Source organism: Spinacia oleracea, chromosome 3 (genome assembly GCF_020520425.1).
Source record: "Spinacia oleracea cultivar Varoflay chromosome 3, BTI_SOV_V1, whole genome shotgun sequence".
Classification (NCBI taxonomy): domain Eukaryota; kingdom Viridiplantae; phylum Streptophyta; class Magnoliopsida; order Caryophyllales; family Amaranthaceae; genus Spinacia; species Spinacia oleracea.
The window spans coordinates 22,542,501-22,562,366 of NC_079489.1; the positions used below are offsets into that span (position 1 = coordinate 22,542,501).

At 47.6% G+C, this 19,866-nt stretch overlaps 1 protein-coding gene and 48 non-coding genes across 50 annotated transcripts; all 49 read right to left on the reverse strand.

Annotated features, from left to right (window-relative positions):
• Window positions 1-360: 360 nt before the first annotated feature.
• Window positions 361-2,645, reverse strand: LOC130470242 (zinc finger BED domain-containing protein DAYSLEEPER). Of its 2 annotated transcripts, XM_056839929.1 has the most exons (4): window positions 2,505-2,645; window positions 1,147-1,624; window positions 743-1,055; window positions 361-649 (listed from the first exon to the last, which is right to left on the reverse strand). In XM_056839929.1, the coding sequence occupies exons 2-4, from the start codon at window positions 1,621-1,623 to the stop codon at window positions 540-542; spliced, it is 900 nt and encodes a 299-aa protein (XP_056695907.1). In that variant the 5' UTR covers window position 1,624; window positions 2,505-2,645; the 3' UTR covers window positions 361-539. The 2 variants fall into 2 exon arrangements, with proteins under 2 accessions (XP_056695907.1, XP_056695906.1); XM_056839928.1 differs by lacking the exon at window positions 2,505-2,645 and having other exon boundaries at window positions 1,147-1,665.
• Window positions 2,646-4,071: 1,426 nt separating this feature from the next.
• On the reverse strand, window positions 4,072-4,190 carry LOC130470827 (5S ribosomal RNA). Its single transcript, XR_008931551.1, has one exon. It is a non-coding gene; the product is annotated as a 5S ribosomal RNA (ribosomal RNA).
• A 215-nt stretch (window positions 4,191-4,405) lies between these two features.
• Window positions 4,406-4,524, reverse strand: LOC130470847 (5S ribosomal RNA). Its single transcript, XR_008931571.1, has one exon. It is a non-coding gene; the product is annotated as a 5S ribosomal RNA (ribosomal RNA).
• Window positions 4,525-4,737: 213 nt separating this feature from the next.
• On the reverse strand, window positions 4,738-4,857 carry LOC130470842 (5S ribosomal RNA). Its single transcript, XR_008931566.1, has one exon. It is a non-coding gene; the product is annotated as a 5S ribosomal RNA (ribosomal RNA).
• Window positions 4,858-5,070: 213 nt separating this feature from the next.
• LOC130470848 (5S ribosomal RNA) lies at window positions 5,071-5,189 on the reverse strand. Its single transcript, XR_008931572.1, has one exon. It is a non-coding gene; the product is annotated as a 5S ribosomal RNA (ribosomal RNA).
• Window positions 5,190-5,403: 214 nt separating this feature from the next.
• On the reverse strand, window positions 5,404-5,522 carry LOC130470833 (5S ribosomal RNA). Its single transcript, XR_008931557.1, has one exon. It is a non-coding gene; the product is annotated as a 5S ribosomal RNA (ribosomal RNA).
• Window positions 5,523-5,735: 213 nt separating this feature from the next.
• LOC130470876 (5S ribosomal RNA) lies at window positions 5,736-5,853 on the reverse strand. The gene has a single exon (XR_008931599.1). It is a non-coding gene; the product is annotated as a 5S ribosomal RNA (ribosomal RNA).
• Window positions 5,854-6,065: 212 nt separating this feature from the next.
• LOC130471091 (5S ribosomal RNA) lies at window positions 6,066-6,184 on the reverse strand. Its single transcript, XR_008931771.1, has one exon. It is a non-coding gene; the product is annotated as a 5S ribosomal RNA (ribosomal RNA).
• A 214-nt stretch (window positions 6,185-6,398) lies between these two features.
• Window positions 6,399-6,517, reverse strand: LOC130470840 (5S ribosomal RNA). Its single transcript, XR_008931564.1, has one exon. It is a non-coding gene; the product is annotated as a 5S ribosomal RNA (ribosomal RNA).
• A 213-nt stretch (window positions 6,518-6,730) lies between these two features.
• LOC130470869 (5S ribosomal RNA) lies at window positions 6,731-6,849 on the reverse strand. The gene has a single exon (XR_008931593.1). It is a non-coding gene; the product is annotated as a 5S ribosomal RNA (ribosomal RNA).
• Window positions 6,850-7,063: 214 nt separating this feature from the next.
• Window positions 7,064-7,182, reverse strand: LOC130470819 (5S ribosomal RNA). The gene has a single exon (XR_008931543.1). It is a non-coding gene; the product is annotated as a 5S ribosomal RNA (ribosomal RNA).
• A 213-nt stretch (window positions 7,183-7,395) lies between these two features.
• Window positions 7,396-7,514, reverse strand: LOC130470885 (5S ribosomal RNA). The gene has a single exon (XR_008931609.1). It is a non-coding gene; the product is annotated as a 5S ribosomal RNA (ribosomal RNA).
• Window positions 7,515-7,726: 212 nt separating this feature from the next.
• On the reverse strand, window positions 7,727-7,845 carry LOC130470835 (5S ribosomal RNA). Its single transcript, XR_008931559.1, has one exon. It is a non-coding gene; the product is annotated as a 5S ribosomal RNA (ribosomal RNA).
• A 213-nt stretch (window positions 7,846-8,058) lies between these two features.
• LOC130470877 (5S ribosomal RNA) lies at window positions 8,059-8,176 on the reverse strand. The gene has a single exon (XR_008931601.1). It is a non-coding gene; the product is annotated as a 5S ribosomal RNA (ribosomal RNA).
• A 213-nt stretch (window positions 8,177-8,389) lies between these two features.
• LOC130471200 (5S ribosomal RNA) lies at window positions 8,390-8,508 on the reverse strand. The gene has a single exon (XR_008931861.1). It is a non-coding gene; the product is annotated as a 5S ribosomal RNA (ribosomal RNA).
• Window positions 8,509-8,722: 214 nt separating this feature from the next.
• LOC130470857 (5S ribosomal RNA) lies at window positions 8,723-8,841 on the reverse strand. The gene has a single exon (XR_008931581.1). It is a non-coding gene; the product is annotated as a 5S ribosomal RNA (ribosomal RNA).
• A 215-nt stretch (window positions 8,842-9,056) lies between these two features.
• LOC130470766 (5S ribosomal RNA) lies at window positions 9,057-9,175 on the reverse strand. The gene has a single exon (XR_008931490.1). It is a non-coding gene; the product is annotated as a 5S ribosomal RNA (ribosomal RNA).
• Window positions 9,176-9,389: 214 nt separating this feature from the next.
• LOC130470859 (5S ribosomal RNA) lies at window positions 9,390-9,508 on the reverse strand. The gene has a single exon (XR_008931583.1). It is a non-coding gene; the product is annotated as a 5S ribosomal RNA (ribosomal RNA).
• A 215-nt stretch (window positions 9,509-9,723) lies between these two features.
• Window positions 9,724-9,842, reverse strand: LOC130470777 (5S ribosomal RNA). Its single transcript, XR_008931501.1, has one exon. It is a non-coding gene; the product is annotated as a 5S ribosomal RNA (ribosomal RNA).
• Window positions 9,843-10,056: 214 nt separating this feature from the next.
• On the reverse strand, window positions 10,057-10,175 carry LOC130470788 (5S ribosomal RNA). Its single transcript, XR_008931512.1, has one exon. It is a non-coding gene; the product is annotated as a 5S ribosomal RNA (ribosomal RNA).
• A 214-nt stretch (window positions 10,176-10,389) lies between these two features.
• LOC130470799 (5S ribosomal RNA) lies at window positions 10,390-10,508 on the reverse strand. The gene has a single exon (XR_008931523.1). It is a non-coding gene; the product is annotated as a 5S ribosomal RNA (ribosomal RNA).
• Window positions 10,509-10,721: 213 nt separating this feature from the next.
• LOC130470837 (5S ribosomal RNA) lies at window positions 10,722-10,840 on the reverse strand. Its single transcript, XR_008931561.1, has one exon. It is a non-coding gene; the product is annotated as a 5S ribosomal RNA (ribosomal RNA).
• A 214-nt stretch (window positions 10,841-11,054) lies between these two features.
• Window positions 11,055-11,173, reverse strand: LOC130470810 (5S ribosomal RNA). The gene has a single exon (XR_008931534.1). It is a non-coding gene; the product is annotated as a 5S ribosomal RNA (ribosomal RNA).
• A 214-nt stretch (window positions 11,174-11,387) lies between these two features.
• Window positions 11,388-11,506, reverse strand: LOC130470821 (5S ribosomal RNA). Its single transcript, XR_008931545.1, has one exon. It is a non-coding gene; the product is annotated as a 5S ribosomal RNA (ribosomal RNA).
• A 214-nt stretch (window positions 11,507-11,720) lies between these two features.
• Window positions 11,721-11,839, reverse strand: LOC130470826 (5S ribosomal RNA). Its single transcript, XR_008931550.1, has one exon. It is a non-coding gene; the product is annotated as a 5S ribosomal RNA (ribosomal RNA).
• A 214-nt stretch (window positions 11,840-12,053) lies between these two features.
• LOC130470845 (5S ribosomal RNA) lies at window positions 12,054-12,173 on the reverse strand. The gene has a single exon (XR_008931569.1). It is a non-coding gene; the product is annotated as a 5S ribosomal RNA (ribosomal RNA).
• A 213-nt stretch (window positions 12,174-12,386) lies between these two features.
• On the reverse strand, window positions 12,387-12,505 carry LOC130470832 (5S ribosomal RNA). Its single transcript, XR_008931556.1, has one exon. It is a non-coding gene; the product is annotated as a 5S ribosomal RNA (ribosomal RNA).
• A 214-nt stretch (window positions 12,506-12,719) lies between these two features.
• LOC130470843 (5S ribosomal RNA) lies at window positions 12,720-12,838 on the reverse strand. The gene has a single exon (XR_008931567.1). It is a non-coding gene; the product is annotated as a 5S ribosomal RNA (ribosomal RNA).
• Window positions 12,839-13,052: 214 nt separating this feature from the next.
• LOC130470846 (5S ribosomal RNA) lies at window positions 13,053-13,172 on the reverse strand. The gene has a single exon (XR_008931570.1). It is a non-coding gene; the product is annotated as a 5S ribosomal RNA (ribosomal RNA).
• Window positions 13,173-13,386: 214 nt separating this feature from the next.
• Window positions 13,387-13,505, reverse strand: LOC130470854 (5S ribosomal RNA). Its single transcript, XR_008931578.1, has one exon. It is a non-coding gene; the product is annotated as a 5S ribosomal RNA (ribosomal RNA).
• A 214-nt stretch (window positions 13,506-13,719) lies between these two features.
• Window positions 13,720-13,838, reverse strand: LOC130470865 (5S ribosomal RNA). The gene has a single exon (XR_008931589.1). It is a non-coding gene; the product is annotated as a 5S ribosomal RNA (ribosomal RNA).
• A 214-nt stretch (window positions 13,839-14,052) lies between these two features.
• LOC130470878 (5S ribosomal RNA) lies at window positions 14,053-14,171 on the reverse strand. The gene has a single exon (XR_008931602.1). It is a non-coding gene; the product is annotated as a 5S ribosomal RNA (ribosomal RNA).
• Window positions 14,172-14,385: 214 nt separating this feature from the next.
• Window positions 14,386-14,504, reverse strand: LOC130470889 (5S ribosomal RNA). Its single transcript, XR_008931613.1, has one exon. It is a non-coding gene; the product is annotated as a 5S ribosomal RNA (ribosomal RNA).
• A 214-nt stretch (window positions 14,505-14,718) lies between these two features.
• Window positions 14,719-14,837, reverse strand: LOC130470897 (5S ribosomal RNA). The gene has a single exon (XR_008931615.1). It is a non-coding gene; the product is annotated as a 5S ribosomal RNA (ribosomal RNA).
• A 214-nt stretch (window positions 14,838-15,051) lies between these two features.
• LOC130470908 (5S ribosomal RNA) lies at window positions 15,052-15,170 on the reverse strand. The gene has a single exon (XR_008931624.1). It is a non-coding gene; the product is annotated as a 5S ribosomal RNA (ribosomal RNA).
• Window positions 15,171-15,384: 214 nt separating this feature from the next.
• On the reverse strand, window positions 15,385-15,503 carry LOC130470919 (5S ribosomal RNA). Its single transcript, XR_008931634.1, has one exon. It is a non-coding gene; the product is annotated as a 5S ribosomal RNA (ribosomal RNA).
• Window positions 15,504-15,717: 214 nt separating this feature from the next.
• LOC130470930 (5S ribosomal RNA) lies at window positions 15,718-15,836 on the reverse strand. The gene has a single exon (XR_008931645.1). It is a non-coding gene; the product is annotated as a 5S ribosomal RNA (ribosomal RNA).
• A 214-nt stretch (window positions 15,837-16,050) lies between these two features.
• On the reverse strand, window positions 16,051-16,169 carry LOC130470941 (5S ribosomal RNA). Its single transcript, XR_008931654.1, has one exon. It is a non-coding gene; the product is annotated as a 5S ribosomal RNA (ribosomal RNA).
• Window positions 16,170-16,383: 214 nt separating this feature from the next.
• On the reverse strand, window positions 16,384-16,502 carry LOC130470952 (5S ribosomal RNA). Its single transcript, XR_008931664.1, has one exon. It is a non-coding gene; the product is annotated as a 5S ribosomal RNA (ribosomal RNA).
• A 214-nt stretch (window positions 16,503-16,716) lies between these two features.
• Window positions 16,717-16,835, reverse strand: LOC130470963 (5S ribosomal RNA). The gene has a single exon (XR_008931674.1). It is a non-coding gene; the product is annotated as a 5S ribosomal RNA (ribosomal RNA).
• Window positions 16,836-17,049: 214 nt separating this feature from the next.
• Window positions 17,050-17,168, reverse strand: LOC130470974 (5S ribosomal RNA). The gene has a single exon (XR_008931683.1). It is a non-coding gene; the product is annotated as a 5S ribosomal RNA (ribosomal RNA).
• Window positions 17,169-17,384: 216 nt separating this feature from the next.
• On the reverse strand, window positions 17,385-17,503 carry LOC130470986 (5S ribosomal RNA). The gene has a single exon (XR_008931693.1). It is a non-coding gene; the product is annotated as a 5S ribosomal RNA (ribosomal RNA).
• A 214-nt stretch (window positions 17,504-17,717) lies between these two features.
• On the reverse strand, window positions 17,718-17,836 carry LOC130470997 (5S ribosomal RNA). Its single transcript, XR_008931701.1, has one exon. It is a non-coding gene; the product is annotated as a 5S ribosomal RNA (ribosomal RNA).
• Window positions 17,837-18,050: 214 nt separating this feature from the next.
• LOC130471008 (5S ribosomal RNA) lies at window positions 18,051-18,169 on the reverse strand. Its single transcript, XR_008931709.1, has one exon. It is a non-coding gene; the product is annotated as a 5S ribosomal RNA (ribosomal RNA).
• A 214-nt stretch (window positions 18,170-18,383) lies between these two features.
• On the reverse strand, window positions 18,384-18,502 carry LOC130471019 (5S ribosomal RNA). The gene has a single exon (XR_008931717.1). It is a non-coding gene; the product is annotated as a 5S ribosomal RNA (ribosomal RNA).
• A 214-nt stretch (window positions 18,503-18,716) lies between these two features.
• LOC130471030 (5S ribosomal RNA) lies at window positions 18,717-18,835 on the reverse strand. Its single transcript, XR_008931725.1, has one exon. It is a non-coding gene; the product is annotated as a 5S ribosomal RNA (ribosomal RNA).
• A 215-nt stretch (window positions 18,836-19,050) lies between these two features.
• LOC130471041 (5S ribosomal RNA) lies at window positions 19,051-19,169 on the reverse strand. The gene has a single exon (XR_008931735.1). It is a non-coding gene; the product is annotated as a 5S ribosomal RNA (ribosomal RNA).
• Window positions 19,170-19,383: 214 nt separating this feature from the next.
• Window positions 19,384-19,502, reverse strand: LOC130471052 (5S ribosomal RNA). Its single transcript, XR_008931741.1, has one exon. It is a non-coding gene; the product is annotated as a 5S ribosomal RNA (ribosomal RNA).
• A 214-nt stretch (window positions 19,503-19,716) lies between these two features.
• LOC130471063 (5S ribosomal RNA) lies at window positions 19,717-19,835 on the reverse strand. The gene has a single exon (XR_008931749.1). It is a non-coding gene; the product is annotated as a 5S ribosomal RNA (ribosomal RNA).
• Window positions 19,836-19,866: the final 31 nt, after the last annotated feature.

Here is a 19,866-nt window from a genome sequence, read left to right on the forward strand (position 1 = left end):
CAGACTGAAGTTAAAGAATTCAGCAAGCATGAATGAAGCAGCAGCAAGCAACAAGCATGAAAGAAGCAGCAACGGAACAGAACCTGCAAGTCTGCAACCATTCATTCATTTAGGTTTCTGTATACTGAACCTGCAGCTATTCATTGACTCAACATAAACCATAATGAACAGAACCTGTAACAAGCATGAAAGAAGCAACATCATGCAACAATAGAAGTCTGCAACCATTCATTCAATAAACATAACCTGCAGCAAGCAGCAATAGAAGTCTGCCAATCAGACTGCAATCAGACACCACAGGTCCACAACAGAAGCCAAAGAACAACAAGACCAAGCAGAAGCAGCAGTCAAAACCAAGTATGCACAGTAGAAAAGGTCCTCGTAATTTAGTTCCAACTTACAAGTATTCCAAATAAAGCCATGCTCAAATTAAAAATACAATCTAAAAGTTACTAATAGAGTCAAGTGAAGCTTAATAAAACAAAGTTCCGACAACGCAAAATAAAACAAGATGCTCCCAAATGTAGTCATAACTTTTCTCAAAAGTCCTCCTCGTCTTCACCATACTCATCATCACTGATTTCTTGAGGTGCAATGTTAGGATCTTGAAGAAGAGGAATCTCAATACCATCATCAAGAGAATTGTCACCTTCAAGAAATTCAATTAATTAAGAAATATATTACACATAAAGGTAATTAAAATGAGCTTAAAATTTTAATTTTTAGAAGATAAATGACTTACCCTTTTCGACATCGTAGCCAATTAGCCAACTCCGAGTTGTAATTAAAACTTCTGCATTATCAGGTAACAAAGAAGCTCTCCACTTTGTTAATATCCTACTTCCTAAGCTAAAAGCCGACTCAGATGCAACGGTAGTAATAGGGATGCTTAACAATTCTCTAGCCATTTTTGCAACTTGTGGAAACCTTATTTCATTAACTTTCCACCATTGAAGAACATCCAATTCTGCCAAAGGATCTAGTTTATGCTCACCCAAATAGTCATCAAGTTGTGTTCTACCTTGAAACGAGGAATTCTCAAAGTTCGAAAATGCCTACATAGAACAAACATAGACATTGGGACAAATTATAAACCATTTAATAACATGACCAATAAAAATTATAGATGAAAGATAAGGAACTTACAGCAAGGTGGTTACTTTCACATCTAGCTCCAGGGACATTATCTTGCACATTACCATTTGTGGCATACTCTTCAAAGAGCTTGAAGAGAGATTCTTTCACTTGTTCAGTCTTATATTCAGCACTTCTAGCATCCAGTTGCGTAAAGCAGAACTTAACATATTGAAGTTTCAAGCGAGGATCAAAAATTGCAGCTAAAGAAAGAATCATGCTGTAAGATTCCCAATACTTGTCAAATTTATCTTTCATCTTCTTTCCCATACTGTTCAATGTCTCATCCTCATGATTACAATAACTCCTTATGAGAGACTCGATTGTCCAAACATGCATTAAATACAAATTGGCAGTTGGATAATTCCTACCAGAAAATCGTTTGGTAATCGCATCAAAAGGTCTTAATAGTGCACATATCTTCTCAAGTTTAGACCATTCATCCTCCGTTGGAGCTTGAGGCGTACTTGCATTACCAATCCTTACCATCCTTGTGAAAACAGCACGATAAATAAAAGCCCTTTCAAGCATTGTAAACGTAGAATTTCATCTCGTAGGACAATCCAACCAAAAACCCTTGGAACAATCAATACCAATACTAAGAGCACACTCACGAAATTTTAGTTTTCTAGCCTCAGAGCTAGTCCAATATCTAACTGATTGTCTAACTTTATTCATAGCATCACAAACAATACCCAACCCATCTTGAACAATCAAGTTTAATACATGAGCACCACAACGAATGTGAAAGTAATCACCATCAGAAGGTAATCTACCAAACACAGAAAGACTATCAGCCAACAAATCTTGCATATTGTCATTGCATCTAGCATTGTCTAATGTGATAGAAAAGATTTTCTTATGAATTCCCCATCCCTTTAAAAGAGCAAGAACCTTATCATGCAAAGCTTGGGCATTATGAGGAGGAGGTAAATGACAAAAGTTAAGTATCTTATTCTGCAACTTCCAATTCTCATCTACATAATGAGCTGTCAAAGAAAGGTAACCTTGACCAACAGAAGACGTCCACATATCACTTGTTAAGCATATCTTCCCAGGAACCTCTTGCAATTCTCTCTTAAGCTTTTTTTTCTCTAGCATATGAACTTTAATAGTCCAATTCCTAGCTGTATTTCGACAAATTGGCTTGCACTCATCATTCAAATACATATCAATATCCCTATTCCCTTCATGTTCAGCAAACGAGTAACTATAACCATGCATAATGATAGCTAATGCAACTTTCTTTTTGTAGATAAGATGATTAAACTTTTTAGGTTTTTTTGCCTCTTTATCTAAAAACATTTGACCAACATCAAAACTAGCAAGTTTAGGACAAATTTCAGTATGACGTTTGAAATTAGTTGTACCATTATGAGAATCAGCAAACACAGGTCCTTGGTTGCAATATTTGCAATAAGCTCTTGGTCGTTTGTCATTGAACTCGCCACCGTCGAAGCAATTATACTGGTCCCAAACAGTTGATGCCCATTTCCTTTTGCGACTCCCACATGAGTCATTAGTTTCTTGTCCACTCTCACCACCGCGACTAGTATCACCGGTACTTGCACCACCCAAATTAGGCTCAACTCCTACAGCAATTACAAATTTAAAATGATCAGAGTTAAACATGAGGCAACCTATTACAAATTTAAAATGTATGACCTGTTTTGTAATTGTTGTATTTAGTTTCAACCTATTACAAATTTTAGTTTGTAAGACGACAGAATCATTGAATGATGATAGCCTGTACAACAATACAACTCTAACACTCTAAATATGTTATTCACTTTCGATATGCAGCAATAAACCCACATAAAAATGCAAATAAATTATGGAAAAGGACTTAAGGAGTCCTTTCACTACCTGACCTCCTCAAACCAGCCATCACTCAAACAAAACCCCACAAACAAAATCAACATTTTCATTAATTAGTTCACTATTCATATACATATTGTTGCATCCAACGGAACATAAAATCCAACCAAAAGTTCATCGAAAGCCATTATTACTATATTGCAGATTTGCAGGGCCTTGCAAATAAGAACAACTAAATAGAAGCAGCAAATTAACCTATTAAAAATTATGCCAAATTAATATTTCTCAATCTAACCAGCAAACCCAAAACCTAGAAAAAATTATGCCAAATTAATAACAAAATAGTAGCAGACTAGCAGCAAATTAACCGAACAAACTACACCAAAACGGCAAAACATGATGATATTATATATTTTTAAAATAATTATTGAATTTAAAGTCTAAAATTGAATAATTGATAGAGGATTAAAGCTTTAAAGAATTAAAGGGTTACCTTCTTCGAGAGTGGGAGATGAAGAGGATGAAAAAATTGATTGACCACGAGGAAATGGAACGCGACCTGCCGGAGAACCTCCTCGCTTATGCAAGGGAGGACGAGAGCTTGACCGTCGACCCATGTCGGCGGTAAACCGAGAGTCTGAGAGTATGAGAGAGAATGAGAGATGAGTGTTTGAGAGCAGATAACGGCTGTTTGAGAGTAAGCGAGTAAGGGACTGTTAGTGTTTAGGTTTGGGTTTTTTTTTTTTTTTAAAAAAAAATAAAATTTTCACTTTATCACTAAACCCGACGGGTCATACCGAACCCGACCCGTTTTGGACCCGAAATTTACGGGTTGTTCGGGTTCGGATAAAAACGGGTTACGGGTTGAGAAATCTTGTTCAGGACCCACTTTTTTCGGGTCGGGTTCGGGTCGGTTTTCGGGTCGGGTCGATTTTTGACAGGTCTACCCATACACGACCCCGTTTCCCTTCGCAATGCCGTTATTTCGCGCCCGGTTCTCCGAACTCCGCCGTTTTTTCTTTCAGGTTCATTATTTTCCCGGGACCTACGCCCCGCAACCAAACTTTCCCCCAAAACGAAGCACCATCGTCGAAAAAAAAAACGAAATTTGGCGAAAAAGGGGTGCAACACGAGGACTTCCCAGGAGGTCACCCATCCTAGTACTACTCTCGCCCAAGCACGCTTAACTGCGAAGTTCTGATGGGATCCGGTGCATTAGTGCTGGTATGATCGCACCCAAACACTTACCGCGCCAATTTACTTATAACCCAACTCGAATACCCATACACGACCCCGTTTCCCTTCGCAATGCCGTTATTTCGCGCCCGGTTCTCCGAACTCCGCCGTTTTTTCTTTCAGGTTCATTATTTTCCCGAGACCTACGCCCCGCAACCAAACTTTCCCCCAAAACGAAGCACCATCGTCGAAAAAAAAAACGAAATTTGACGAAAAAGGGGTGCAACACGAGGACTTCCCAGGAGGTCACCGATCCTAGTACTACTCTCGCCCAAGCACGCTTAACTGCGGAGTTCTGATGGGATCCGGTGCATTAGTGCTGGTATGATCGCACCCAAACACTTACCGCTCCAATTTACTTATAACCCAACTCGAATACCCATACACGACCCCGTTTCCCTTCGCAATGCCGTTATTTCGCGCCCGGTTCTCCGAACTCCGCCGTTTTTTTTTCAGGTTCATTATTTTCCCGAGACCTACGCTTCGCAACCAAACTTTCCCCCAAAACGAAGCACCATCGTCGGAAAAAAAACGAAATTTGGCGAAAAAGGGGTGCAAACACGAGGACTTCCCAGGAGGTCACCCATCCTAGTACTACTCTCGCCCAAGCACGCTTAACTGCGGAGTTCTGATGGGATCCGGTGCATTAGTGCTGGTATGATCGCACCTAAACACTTACCGCGCCAATTTACTTATAACCCAACTCGAATACCCATACACGACCCCGTTTCCCTTCGCAATGCCGTTATTTCGCGCCCGGTTCTCCGAACTCCGCCGTTTTTTTTTCAGGTTCATTATTTTCCCGAGACCTACGCCCCGGAACCAAACTTTCCCCCAAAACGAAGCACCATCGTCGAAAAAAAAACGAAATTTGGCGAAAAAGGGGTGCAACACGAGGACTTCCCAGGAGGTCACCGATCCTAGTACTACTCTCGCCCAAGCACGCTTAACTGCGGAGTTCTGATGGGATCCGGTGCATTAGTGCTGGTATGATCGCACCCAAACACTTACCGCGCCAATTTACTTATAACCCAACTCGAATACCCATACACGACCCCGTTTCCCTTCGCAATGCCGTTATTTCGCGCCCGGTTCTCCGAACTCCGCCGTTTTTTTTTCAGGTTCATTATTTTCCCGAGACCTACGCCCCGCAACCAAACTTTCCCCCAAAACGAAGCACCATCGTCGAAAAAAAAAAACGAAATTTGGCGAAAAGGGGTGCAACACGAGGACTTCCCAGGAGGTCACCCATCCTAGTACTACTCTCGCCCAAGCACGCTTAACTGCGGAGTTTTGATGGGATCCGGTGCATTAGTGCTGGTATGATCGCACCCAAACACTTACCGCGCCAATTTACTTATAACCCAACTCGAATACCCATACACGACCCCGTTTCCCTTCGCAATGCCGTTATTTCGCGCCCGGATCTCCGAACTCCGCCGTTTTTTTTCAGGTTCATTATTTTCCCGAGACCTACGCCCCGCAACCAAACTTTCCCCCAAAACGAAGCACCATCGTCGGAAAAAAAAATGAAATTTGGCGAAAAAGGGGTGCAACACGAGGACTTCCCAGGAGGTCACCCATCCTAGTACCACTCTCGCCAAGCACGCTTAACTGCGGAGTTCTGATGGGATCCGGTGCATTAGTGCTGGTATGATCGCACCCAAAGACTTACCGCGCCAATTTACTTATAACCAACTCGAATACCCATACACGACCCCGTTTCCCTTCACAATGCCGTTATTTCGCGCCCGGTTCTCCGAACTCCGCCCTTTTTTTTTCAGGTTCATTATTTTCCCGAGACCTACGCCCCGCAACCAAACTTTCCCCCAAAACGAAGCACCATCGTCGAAAAAAAAACGAAATTTGGCGAAAAAGGGGTGCAACACGAGGACTTCCCAGGAGGTCACCCATCCTAGTACTACTCTCGCCCAAGCACGCTTAACTGCGGAGTTCTGATGGGATCCGGTGCATTAGTGCTGGTATGATCGCACCCAAACACTTACCGCGCCAATTTACTTATAACCCAACTCGAATACCCATACACGACCCCGTTTCCCTTCGCAATGCCTTTATTTCGCGCCCGGTTCTCCGAACTCCGCCGTTTTTTTTTCAGGTTCATTATTTTCCCGAGACCTACGCCCCGCAACCAAACTTTCCCCCAAAACGAAGCACCATCGTCGAAAAAAAAAACGAAATTTGGCGAAAAAGGGGTGCAACACGAGGACTTCCCAGGAGGTCACCCATCCTAGTACTACTCTCGCCCAAGCACGCTTAACTGTAGAGTTCTGATGGGATCCGGTGCATTAGTGCTGGTATGATCGCACCCAAACACTTACCGCGCCAATTTACTTATAACCCAACTCGAATACCCATACACGACCCCGTTTCCCTTCGCAATGCCGTTATTTCGCGCCCGGTTCTCCGAACTCCGCCGTTTTTTTTTCAGGTTCATTATTTTCCCGAGACCTACGCCCCGCAACCAAACTTTCCCCCAAAACGAAGCACCATCGTCGAAAAAAAAACGAAATTTGGCGAAAAAGGGGTGCAACACGAGGACTTCCCAGGAGGTCACCCATCCTAGTACTACTATCGCCCAAGCACGCTTGACTGCGGAGTTCTGATGGGATCCGGTGCATTAGTGCTAGTATGATCGCACCCAAACACTTACCGCGCCAATTTACTTATAACCCAACTCGAATACCCATACACGACCCCGTTTCCCTTCGCAATGCCGTTATTTCGCGCCCGGTTCTCCGAACTCCGCCGTTTTTTTTTCAGGTTCCTTATTTTCCCGAGACCTACGCCCCGCGACCAAACTTTTCCCCTAAACGAAGCACCATCGTCGGAAAAAAAAACGAAATTTGGCGAAAAAGGGGTGCAACACGAGGACTTCCCAGGAGGTCACCCATCCTAGTACTACTCTCGCCCAAGCACGCTTAACTGCGGAGTTCTGATGGGATCCGGTGCATTAGTGCTGGTATGATCGCACCTAAACACTTACCGCGCCAATTTACTTATAACCCAACTCGAATACCCATACACGACCCCGTTTCCCTTCGCAATGCCGTTATTTCGCGCCCGGTTCTCCGAACTCCGCCGTTTTTTTTTCAGGTTCATTATTTTCCCGAGACCTACGCCCCGCAACCAAACTTTCCCCCAAAACGAAGCACCATCGTCGAAAAAAAAACGAAATTTGGCGAAAAAGGGGTGCAACACGAGGACTTCCTAGGAGGTCACCCATCCTAGTACTACTATCGCCCAAGCACGCTTGACTGCGGAGTTCTGATGGGATCCGGTGCATTAGTGCTAGTATGATCGCACCCAAACACTTACCGCGCCAATTTACTTATAACCCAACTCGAATACCCATACACGACCCCGTTTCCCTTCGCAATGCCGTTATTTCGCGCCCGGTTCTCCGAACTCCGCCGTTTTTTTTTCAGGTTCATTATTTTCCCGAGACCTACGCCCCGCAACCAAACTTTCCCCCAAAACGAAGCACCATCGTCGAAAAAAAAACGAAATTTGGCGAAAAGGGGTGCAACACGAGGACTTCCCAGGAGGTCACCCATCCTAGTACTACTCTCGCCCAAGCACGCTTAACTGCGGAGTTTAGATGGGATCCGGTGCATTAGTGCTGGTATGATCGCACCCAAACACTTACCGCGCCAATTTACTTATAACCCAACTCGAATACCCATACACGACCCCGTTTCCCTTCGCAATGCCGTTATTTCGCGCCCGGTTCTCCGAACTCCGCCGTTTTTTTTCAGGTTCATTATTTTCCCGAGACCTACGCCCCGCAACCAAACTTTCCCCCAAAACGAAGCACCATCGTCGAAAAAAAAAATGAAATTTGGCGAAATAGGGGTGCAACACGAGGACTTCCCAGGAGGTCACCCATCCTAGTACCACTCTCGCCAAGCACGCTTAACTGCGGAGTTCTGATGGGATCCGGTGCATTAGTGCTGGTATGATCGCACCCAAACACTTACCGCGCCAATTTACTTATAACCAACTCGAATACCCATACACGACCCCGTTTCCCTTCACAATGCCGTTATTTCGCGCCCGGTTCTCCGAACTCCGCCCTTTTTTTTTTAGGTTCATTATTTTCCCGAGACCTACGCCCCGCAACCAAACTTTCCCCCAAAACGAAGCACCATCGTCGAAAAAAAAAACGAAATTTGGCGAAAAAGGGGTGCAACACGAGGACTTCCCAGGAGGTCACCCATCCTAGTACTACTCTCGCCCAAGCACGCTTAACTGCGGAGTTCTGATGGGATCCGGTGCATTAGTGCTGGTATGATCGCACCCAAACACTTACCGCGCCAATTTACTTATAACCCAACTCGAATACCCATACACGACCCCGTTTCCCTTCGCAATGCCGTTATTTCGCGCCCGGTTCTCCGAACTCCGCCGTTTTTTTTTCAGGTTCATTATTTTCCCGAGACCTACGCCCCGCAACCAAACTTTCCCCCAAAACGAAGCACCATCGTCGAAAAAAAAAACGAAATTTGGCGAAATAGGGGTGCAACACGAGGACTTCCCAGGAGGTCACCCATCCTAGTACTACTATCGCCCAAGCACGCTTGACTGCGGAGTTCTGATGGGATCCGGTGCATTAGTGCTGGTATGATCGCACCCAAACACTTACCGCGCCAATTTACTTATAACCCAACTCGAATACCCATACACGACCCCGTTTCCCTTCGCAATGCCGTTATTTCGCGCCCGGTTCTCCGAACTCCGCCGTTTTTTTTTCAGGTTCATTATTTTCCCGAGACCTACGCCCCGCAACCAAACTTTTCCCCCAAACGAAGCACCATCGTCGGAAAAAAAAAACGAAATTTGGCGAAAAAGGGGTGCAACACGAGGACTTCCCAGGAGGTCACCCATCCTAGTACTACTCTCGCCCAAGCACGCTTAACTGCGGAGTTCTGATGGGATCCGGTGCATTAGTGCTGGTATGATCGCACCCAAACACTTACCGCGCCAATTTACTTATAACCCAACTCGAATACCCATACACGACCCCGTTTCCCTTCGCAATGCCGTTATTTCGCGCCCGGTTCTCCGAACTCCGCCCTTTTTTTTTCAGGTTCATTATTTTCCCGAGACCTACGCCCCGCAACCAAACTTTCCCCCAAAACGAAGCACCATCGTCGAAAAAAAAAACGAAATTTGGCGAAAAAGGGGTGCAACACGAGGACTTCCCAGGAGGTCACCCATCCTAGTACTACTATCGCCCAAGCACGCTTAACTGCGGAGTTCTGACGGGATCCGGTGCATTAGTGCTAGTATGATCGCACCCAAACACTTACCGCGCCAATTTACTTATAACCCAACTCGAATACCCATACACGACCCCGTTTCCCTTCGCAATGCCTTTATTTCGCGCCCGGTTCTCCGAACTCCGCCGTTTTTTTTTCAGGTTCATTATTTTCCCGAGACCTACGCCCCGCAACCAAACTTTCCCCCAAAACGAAGCACCATCGTCGAAAAAAAAAAACGAAATTTGGCGAAAAAGGGGTGCAACACGAGGACTTCCCAGGAGGTCACCCATCCTAGTACTACTCTCGCCCAAGCACGCTTAACTGCGGAGTTCTGATGGGATCCGGTGCATTAGTGCTGGTATGATCGCACCCAAACACTTACCGCGCCAATTTACTTATAACCCAACTCGAATACCCATACACGACCCCGTTTCCCTTCGCAATGCCGTTATTTCGCGCCCGGTTCTCCGAACTCCGCCGTTTTTTTTTCAGGTTCATTATTTTCCCGAGACCTACGCCCCGCAACCAAACTTTCCCCCAAAACGAAGCACCATCGTCGAAAAAAAAAACGAAATTTGGCGAAAAAGGGGTGCAACACGAGGACTTCCCAGGAGGTCACCCATCCTAGTACTACTCTCGCCCAAGCACGCTTAACTGCGGAGTTCTGATGGGATCCGGTGCATTAGTGCTGGTATGATCGCACCCAAACACTTACCGCGCCAATTTACTTATAACCCAACTCGAATACCCATACACGACCCCGTTTCCCTTCGCAATGCCGTTATTTCGCGCCCGGTTCTCCGAACTCCGCCGTTTTTTTTTCAGGTTCATTATTTTCCCGAGACCTACGCCCCGCAACCAAACTTTCCCCCAAAACGAAGCACCATCGTCGGAAAAAAAAACGAAATTTGGCGAAAAAGGGGTGCAACACGAGGACTTCCCAGGAGGTCACCCATCCTAGTACTACTCTCGCCCAAGCACGCTTAACTGCGGAGTTCTGATGGGATCCGGTGCATTAGTGCTGGTATGATCGCACCCAAACACTTACCGCGCCAATTTACTTATAACCCAACTCGAATACCCATACACGACCCCGTTTCCCTTCGCAATGCCGTTATTTCGCGCCCGGTTCTCCGAACTCCGCCCTTTTTTTTTCAGGTTCATTATTTTCCCGAGACCTACGCCCCGCAACCAAACTTTCCCCCAAAACGAAGCACCATCGTCGAAAAAAAAATGAAATTTGGCGAAATAGGGGTGCAACACGAGGACTTCCCAGGAGGTCACCCATCCTAGTACTACTATCGCCCAAGCACGCTTAACTGCGGAGTTCTGATGGGATCCGGTGCATTAGTGCTGGTATGATCGCACCCAAACACTTACCGCGCCAATTTACTTATAACCCAACTCGAATACCCATACACGACCCCGTTTCCCTTCGCAATGCCGTTATTTCGCGCCCGGTTCTCCGAACTCCGCCGTTTTTTTTTCAGGTTCATTATTTTCCCGAGACCTACGCCCCGCAACCAAACTTTCCCCCAAAACGAAGCACCATCGTCGAAAAAAAAAACGAAATTTGGCGAAAAAGGGGTGCAACACGAGGACTTCCCAGGAGGTCACCCATCCTAGTACTACTCTCGCCCAAGCACGCTTAACTGCGGAGTTCTGATGGGATCCGGTGCATTAGTGCTGGTATGATCGCACCCAAACACTTACCGCGCCAATTTACTTATAACCCAACTCGAATACCCATACACGACCCCGTTTCCCTTCGCAATGCCGTTATTTCGCGCCCGGTTCTCCGAACTCCGCCGTTTTTTTTTCAGGTTCATTATTTTCCCGAGACCTACGCCCCGCAACCAAACTTTCCCCCAAAACGAAGCACCATCGTCGAAAAAAAAAACGAAATTTGGCGAAAAAGGGGTGCAACACGAGGACTTCCCAGGAGGTCACCCATCCTAGTACTACTCTCGCCCAAGCACGCTTAACTGCGGAGTTCTGATGGGATCCGGTGCATTAGTGCTGGTATGATCGCACCCAAACACTTACCGCGCCAATTTACTTATAACCCAACTCGAATACCCATACACGACCCCGTTTCCCTTCGCAATGCCGTTATTTCGCGCCCGGTTCTCCGAACTCCGCCGTTTTTTTTTCAGGTTCATTATTTTCCCGAGACCTACGCCCCGCAACCAAACTTTCCCCCAAAACGAAGCACCATCGTCGAAAAAAAAAATGAAATTTGGCGAAAAAGGGGTGCAACACGAGGACTTCCCAGGAGGTCACCCATCCTAGTACTACTCTCGCCCAAGCACGCTTAACTGCGGAGTTCTGATGGGATCCGATGCATTAGTGCTGGTATGATCGCACCCAAACACTTACCGCGCCAATTTACTTATAACCCAACTCGAATACCCATACACGACCCCGTTTCCCTTCGCAATGCCGTTATTTCGCGCCCGGTTCTCCGAACTCCGCCGTTTTTTTTTCAGGTTCATTATTTTCCCGAGACCTACGCCCCGCAACCAAACTTTCCCCCAAAACGAAGCACCATCGTCGAAAAAAAAAACGAAATTTGGCGAAAAAGGGGTGCAACACGAGGACTTCCCAGGAGGTCACCCATCCTAGTACTACTCTCGCCCAAGCACGCTTAACTGCAGGAGTTCTGATGGGATCCGGTGCATTAGTGCTGGTATGATCGCACCCAAACACTTACCGCGCCAATTTACTTATAACCCAACTCGAATACCCATACACGACCCCGTTTCCCTTCGCAATGCCGTTATTTCGCGCCCGGTTCTCCGAACTCCGCCGTTTTTTTTTCAGGTTCATTATTTTCCCGAGACCTACGCCCCGCAACCAAACTTTCCCCCAAAACGAAGCACCATCGTCGAAAAAAAAATGAAATTTGGCGAAAAAGGGGTGCAACACGAGGACTTCCCAGGAGGTCACCCATCCTAGTACTACTCTCGCCCAAGCACGCTTAACTGCGGAGTTCTGATGGGATCCGGTGCATTAGTGCTGGTATGATCGCACCCAAACACTTACCGCGCCAATTTACTTATAACCCAACTCGAATACCCATACACGACCCCGTTTCCCTTCGCAATGCCGTTATTTCGCGCCCGGTTCTCCGAACTCCGCCGTTTTTTTTTCAGGTTCATTATTTTCCCGAGACCTACGCCCCGCAACCAAACTTTCCCCCAAAACGAAGCACCATCGTCGAAAAAAAAAACGAAATTTGGCGAAAAAGGGGTGCAACACGAGGACTTCCCAGGAGGTCACCCATCCTAGTACTACTCTCGCCCAAGCACGCTTAACTGCGGAGTTCTGATGGGATCCGGTGCATTAGTGCTGGTATGATCGCACCCAAACACTTACCGCGCCAATTTACTTATAACCCAACTCGAATACCCATACACGACCCCGTTTCCCTTCGCAATGCCGTTATTTCGCGCCCGGTTCTCCGAACTCCGCCGTTTTTTTTTCAGGTTCATTATTTTCCCGAGACCTACGCCCCGCAACCAAACTTTCCCCCAAAACGAAGCACCATCGTCGAAAAAAAAAACGAAATTTGGCGAAAAAGGGGTGCAACACGAGGACTTCCCAGGAGGTCACCCATCCTAGTACTACTCTCGCCCAAGCACGCTTAACTGCAGGAGTTCTGATGGGATCCGGTGCATTAGTGCTGGTATGATCGCACCCAAACACTTACCGCGCCAATTTACTTATAACCCAACTCGAATACCCATACACGACCCCGTTTCCCTTCGCAATGCCGTTATTTCGCGCCCGGTTCTCCGAACTCCGCCGTTTTTTTTTCAGGTTCATTATTTTCCCGAGACCTACGCCCCGCAACCAAACTTTCCCCCAAAACGAAGCACCATCGTCGAAAAAAAAAACGAAATTTGGCGAAAAAGGGGTGCAACACGAGGACTTCCCAGGAGGTCACCCATCCTAGTACTACTCTCGCCCAAGCACGCTTAACTGCGGAGTTCTGATGGGATCCGGTGCATTAGTGCTGGTATGATCGCACCCAAACACTTACCGCGCCAATTTACTTATAACCCAACTCGAATACCCATACACGACCCCGTTTCCCTTCGCAATGCCGTTATTTCGCGCCCGGTTCTCCGAACTCCGCCGTTTTTTTTTCAGGTTCATTATTTTCCCGAGACCTACGCCCCGCAACCAAACTTTCCCCCAAAACGAAGCACCATCGTCGAAAAAAAAAACGAAATTTGGCGAAAAAGGGGTGCAACACGAGGACTTCCCAGGAGGTCACCCATCCTAGTACTACTCTCGCCCAAGCACGCTTAACTGCGGAGTTCTGATGGGATCCGGTGCATTAGTGCTGGTATGATCGCACCCAAACACTTACCGCGCCAATTTACTTATAACCCAACTCGAATACCCATACACGACCCCGTTTCCCTTCGCAATGCCGTTATTTCGCGCCCGGTTCTCCGAACTCCGCCGTTTTTTTTTCAGGTTCATTATTTTCCCGAGACCTACGCCCCGCAACCAAACTTTCCCCCAAAACGAAGCACCATCGTCGAAAAAAAAAACGAAATTTGGCGAAAAAGGGGTGCAACACGAGGACTTCCCAGGAGGTCACCCATCCTAGTACTACTCTCGCCCAAGCACGCTTAACTGCGGAGTTCTGATGGGATCCGGTGCATTAGTGCTGGTATGATCGCACCCAAACACTTACCGCGCCAATTTACTTATAACCCAACTCGAATACCCATACACGACCCCGTTTCCCTTCGCAATGCCGTTATTTCGCGCCCGGTTCTCCGAACTCCGCCGTTTTTTTTTCAGGTTCATTATTTTCCCGAGACCTACGCCCCGCAACCAAACTTTCCCCCAAAACGAAGCACCATCGTCGAAAAAAAAAACGAAATTTGGCGAAAAAGGGGTGCAACACGAGGACTTCCCAGGAGGTCACCCATCCTAGTACTACTCTCGCCCAAGCACGCTTAACTGCGGAGTTCTGATGGGATCCGGTGCATTAGTGCTGGTATGATCGCACCCAAACACTTACCGCGCCAATTTACTTATAACCCAACTCGAATACCCATACACGACCCCGTTTCCCTTCGCAATGCCGTTATTTCGCGCCCGGTTCTCCGAACTCCGCCGTTTTTTTTTCAGGTTCATTATTTTCCCGAGACCTACGCCCCGCAACCAAACTTTCCCCCAAAACGAAGCACCATCGTCGAAAAAAAAAACGAAATTTGGCGAAAAAGGGGTGCAACACGAGGACTTCCCAGGAGGTCACCCATCCTAGTACTACTCTCGCCCAAGCACGCTTAACTGCGGAGTTCTGATGGGATCCGGTGCATTAGTGCTGGTATGATCGCACCCAAACACTTACCGCGCCAATTTACTTATAACCCAACTCGAATACCCATACACGACCCCGTTTCCCTTCGCAATGCCGTTATTTCGCGCCCGGTTCTCCGAACTCCGCCGTTTTTTTTTCAGGTTCATTATTTTCCCGAGACCTACGCCCCGCAACCAAACTTTCCCCCAAAACGAAGCACCATCGTCGAAAAAAAAAACGAAATTTGGCGAAAAAGGGGTGCAACACGAGGACTTCCCAGGAGGTCACCCATCCTAGTACTACTCTCGCCCAAGCACGCTTAACTGCGGAGTTCTGATGGGATCCGGTGCATTAGTGCTGGTATGATCGCACCCAAACACTTACCGCGCCAATTTACTTATAACCCAACTCGAATACCCATACACGACCCCGTTTCCCTTCGCAATGCCGTTATTTCGCGCCCGGTTCTCCGAACTCCGCCGTTTTTTTTTCAGGTTCATTATTTTCCCGAGACCTACGCCCCGCAACCAAACTTTCCCCCAAAACGAAGCACCATCGTCGAAAAAAAAAACGAAATTTGGCGAAAAAGGGGTGCAACACGAGGACTTCCCAGGAGGTCACCCATCCTAGTACTACTCTCGCCCAAGCACGCTTAACTGCGGAGTTCTGATGGGATCCGGTGCATTAGTGCTGGTATGATCGCACCCAAACACTTACCGCGCCAATTTACTTATAACCCAACTCGAATACCCATACACGACCCCGTTTCCCTTCGCAATGCCGTTATTTCGCGCCCGGTTCTCCGAACTCCGCCGTTTTTTTTTCAGGTTCATTATTTTCCCGAGACCTACGCCCCGCAACCAAACTTTCCCCCAAAACGAAGCACCATCGTCGAAAAAAAAAACGAAATTTGGCGAAAAAGGGGTGCAACACGAGGACTTCCCAGGAGGTCACCCATCCTAGTACTACTCTCGCCCAAGCACGCTTAACTGCGGAGTTCTGATGGGATCCGGTGCATTAGTGCTGGTATGATCGCACCCAAACACTTACCGCGCCAATTTACTTATAACCCAACTCGAATACCCATACACGACCCCGTTTCCCTTCGCAATGCCGTTATTTCGCGCCCGGTTCTCCGAACTCCGCCGTTTTTTTTTCAGGTTCATTATTTTCCCGAGACCTACGCCCCGCAACCAAACTTTCCCCCAAAACGAAGCACCATCGTCGAAAAAAAAAACGAAATTTGGCGAAAAAGGGGTGCAACACGAGGACTTCCCAGGAGGTCACCCATCCTAGTACTACTCTCGCCCAAGCACGCTTAACTGCGGAGTTCTGATGGGATCCGGTGCATTAGTGCTGGTATGATCGCACCCAAACACTTACCGCGCCAATTTACTTATAACCCAACTCGAATACCCATACACGACCCCGTTTCCCTTCGCAATGCCGTTATTTCGCGCCCGGTTCTCCGAACTCCGCCCTTTTTTTTTCAGGTTCATTATTTTCCCGAGACCTACGCCCCGCAACCAAACTTTCCCCCAAAACGAAGCACCATCGTCGAAAAAAAAAACGAAATTTGGCGAAAAAGGGGTGCAACACGAGGACTTCCCAGGAGGTCACCCATCCTAGTACTACTCTCGCCCAAGCACGCTTAACTGCGGAGTTCTGATGGGATCCGGTGCATTAGTGCTGGTATGATCGCACCCAAACACTTACCGCGCCAATTTACTTATAACCCAACTCGAATACCCATACACGACCCCGTTTCCCTTCGCAATGCCGTTATTTCGCGCCCGGTTCTCCGAACTCCGCCGTTTTTTTTTCAGGTTCATTATTTTCCCGAGACCTACGCCCCGCAACCAAACTTTCCCCCAAAACGAAGCACCATCGTCGAAAAAAAAAACGAAATTTGGCGAAAAAGGGGTGCAACACGAGGACTTCCCAGGAGGTCACCCATCCTAGTACTACTCTCGCCCAAGCACGCTTAACTGCGGAGTTCTGATGGGATCCGGTGCATTAGTGCTGGTATGATCGCACCCAAACACTTACCGCGCCAATTTACTTATAACCCAACTCGAATACCCATACACGACCCCGTTTCCCTTCGCAATGCCGTTATTTCGCGCCCGGTTCTCCGAACTCCGCCGTTTTTTTTTCAGGTTCATTATTTTCCCGAGACCTACGCCCCGCAACCAAACTTTCCCCCAAAACGAAGCACCATCGTCGAAAAAAAAAACGAAATTTGGCGAAAAAGGGGTGCAACACGAGGACTTCCCAGGAGGTCACCCATCCTAGTACTACTCTCGCCCAAGCACGCTTAACTGCGGAGTTCTGATGGGATCCGGTGCATTAGTGCTGGTATGATCGCACCCAAACACTTACCGCGCCAATTTACTTATAACCCAACTCGAATACCCATACACGACCCCGTTTCCCTTCGCAATGCCGTTATTTCGCGCCCGGTTCTCCGAACTCCGCCCTTTTTTTTTTCAGGTTCATTATTTTCCCGAGACCTACGCCCCGCAACCAAACTTTCCCCCAAAACGAAGCACCATCGTCGAAAAAAAAAAACGAAATTTGGCGAAAAAGGGGTGCAACACGAGGACTTCCCAGGAGGTCACCCATCCTAGTACTACTCTCGCCCAAGCACGCTTAACTGCGGAGTTCTGATGGGATCCGGTGCATTAGTGCTGGTATGATCGCACCCAAACACTTACCGCGCCAATTTACTTATAACCCAACTCGAATACCCATACACGACCCCGTTTCCCTTCGCAATGCCGTTATTTCGCGCCCGGTTCTCCGAACTCCGCCGTTTTTTTTTCAGGTTCATTATTTTCCCGAGACCTACGCCCCGCAACCAAACTTTCCCCCAAAACGAAGCACCATCGTCGAAAAAAAAAACGAAATTTGGCGAAAAAGGGGTGCAACACGAGGACTTCCCAGGAGGTCACCCATCCTAGTACTACTCTCGCCCAAGCACGCTTAACTGCGGAGTTCTGATGGGATCCGGTGCATTAGTGCTGGTATGATCGCACCCAAACACTTACCGCGCCAATTTACTTATAACCCAACTCGAATACCCATACACGACCCCGTTTCCCTTCGCAATGCCGTTATTTCGCGCCCGGTTCTCCGAACTCCGCCCTTTTTTTTTCAGGTTCATTATTTTCCCGAGACCTACGCCCCGCAACCAAACTTTCCCCCAAAACGAAGCACCATCGTCGAAAAAAAAAACGAAATTTGGCGAAAAAGGGGTGCAACACGAGGACTTCCCAGGAGGTCACCCATCCTAGTACTACTCTCGCCCAAGCACGCTTAACTGCGGAGTTCTGATGGGATCCGGTGCATTAGTGCTGGTATGATCGCACCCAAACACTTACCGCGCCAATTTACTTATAACCCAACTCGAATACCCATACACGACCCCGTTTCCCTTCGCAATGCCGTTATTTCGCGCCCGGTTCTCCGAACTCCGCCCTTTTTTTTTCAGGTTCATTATTTTCCCGAGACCTACGCCCCGCAACCAAACTTTCCCCCAAAACGAAGCACCATCGTCGAAAAAAAAAACGAAATTTGGCGAAAAAGGGGTGCAACACGAGGACTTCCCAGGAGGTCACCCATCCTAGTACTACTCTCGCCCAAGCACGCTTAACTGCGGAGTTCTGATGGGATCCGGTGCATTAGTGCTGGTATGATCGCACCCAAACACTTACCGCGCCAATTTACTTATAACCCAACTCGAATACCCATACACGACCCCGTTTCCCTTCGCAATGCCGTTATTTCGCGCCCGGTTCTCCGAACTCCGCCCTTTTTTTTTCAGGTTCATTATTTTCCCGAGACCTACGCCCCGCAACCAAACTTTCCCCCAAAACGAAGCACCATCGTCGAAAAAAAAAACGAAATTTGGCGAAAAAGGGGTGCAACACGAGGACTTCCCAGGAGGTCACCCATCCTAGTACTACTCTCGCCCAAGCACGCTTAACTGCGGAGTTCTGATGGGATCCGGTGCATTAGTGCTGGTATGATCGCACCCAAACACTTACCGCGCCAATTTACTTATAACCCAACTCGAATACCCATACACGACCCCGTTTCCCTTCGCAATGCCGTTATTTCGCGCCCGGTTCTCCGAACTCCGCCCTTTTTTTTTCAGGTTCATTATTTTCCCGAGACCTACGCCCCGCAACCAAACTTTCCCCCAAAACGAAGCACCATCGTCGAAAAAAAAAAACGAAATTTGGCGAAAAAGGGGTGCAACACGAGGACTTCCCAGGAGGTCACCCATCCTAGTACTACTCTCGCCCAAGCACGCTTAACTGCGGAGTTCTGATGGGATCCGGTGCATTAGTGCTGGTATGATCGCACCCAAACACTTACCGCGCCAATTTACTTATAACCCAACTCGAATACCCATACACGACCCCGTTTCCCTTCGCAATGCCGTTATTTCGCGCCCGGTTCTCCGAACTCCGCCCTTTTTTTTTCAGGTTCATTATTTTCCCGAGACCTACGCCCCGCAACCAAACTTTCCCCCAAAACGAAGCACCATCGTCGAAAAAAAAAACGAAATTTGGCGAAAAAGGGGTGCAACACGAGGACTTCCCAGGAGGTCACCCATCCTAGTACTACTCTCGCCCAAGCACGCTTAACTGCGGAGTTCTGATGGGATCCGGTGCATTAGTGCTGGTATGATCGCACCCAAACACTTACCGCGCCAATTTACTTATAACCCAACTCGAATACCCATACACGACCCCGTTTCCCTTCGCAATGCCGTTATTTCGCGCCCGGTTCTCCGAACTCCGCCCTTTTTTTTTCAGGTTCATTATTTTCCCGAGACCTACGCCCCGCAACCAAACTTTCCCCCAAAACGAAGCACCATCGTCGAAAAAAAAAACGAAATTTGGCGAAAAAGGGGTGCAACACGAGGACTTCCCAGGAGGTCACCCATCCTAGTACTACTCTCGCCCAAGCACGCTTAACTGCGGAGTTCTGATGGGATCCGGTGCATTAGTGCTGGTATGATCGCACCCAAACACTTACCGCGCCAATTTACTTATAACC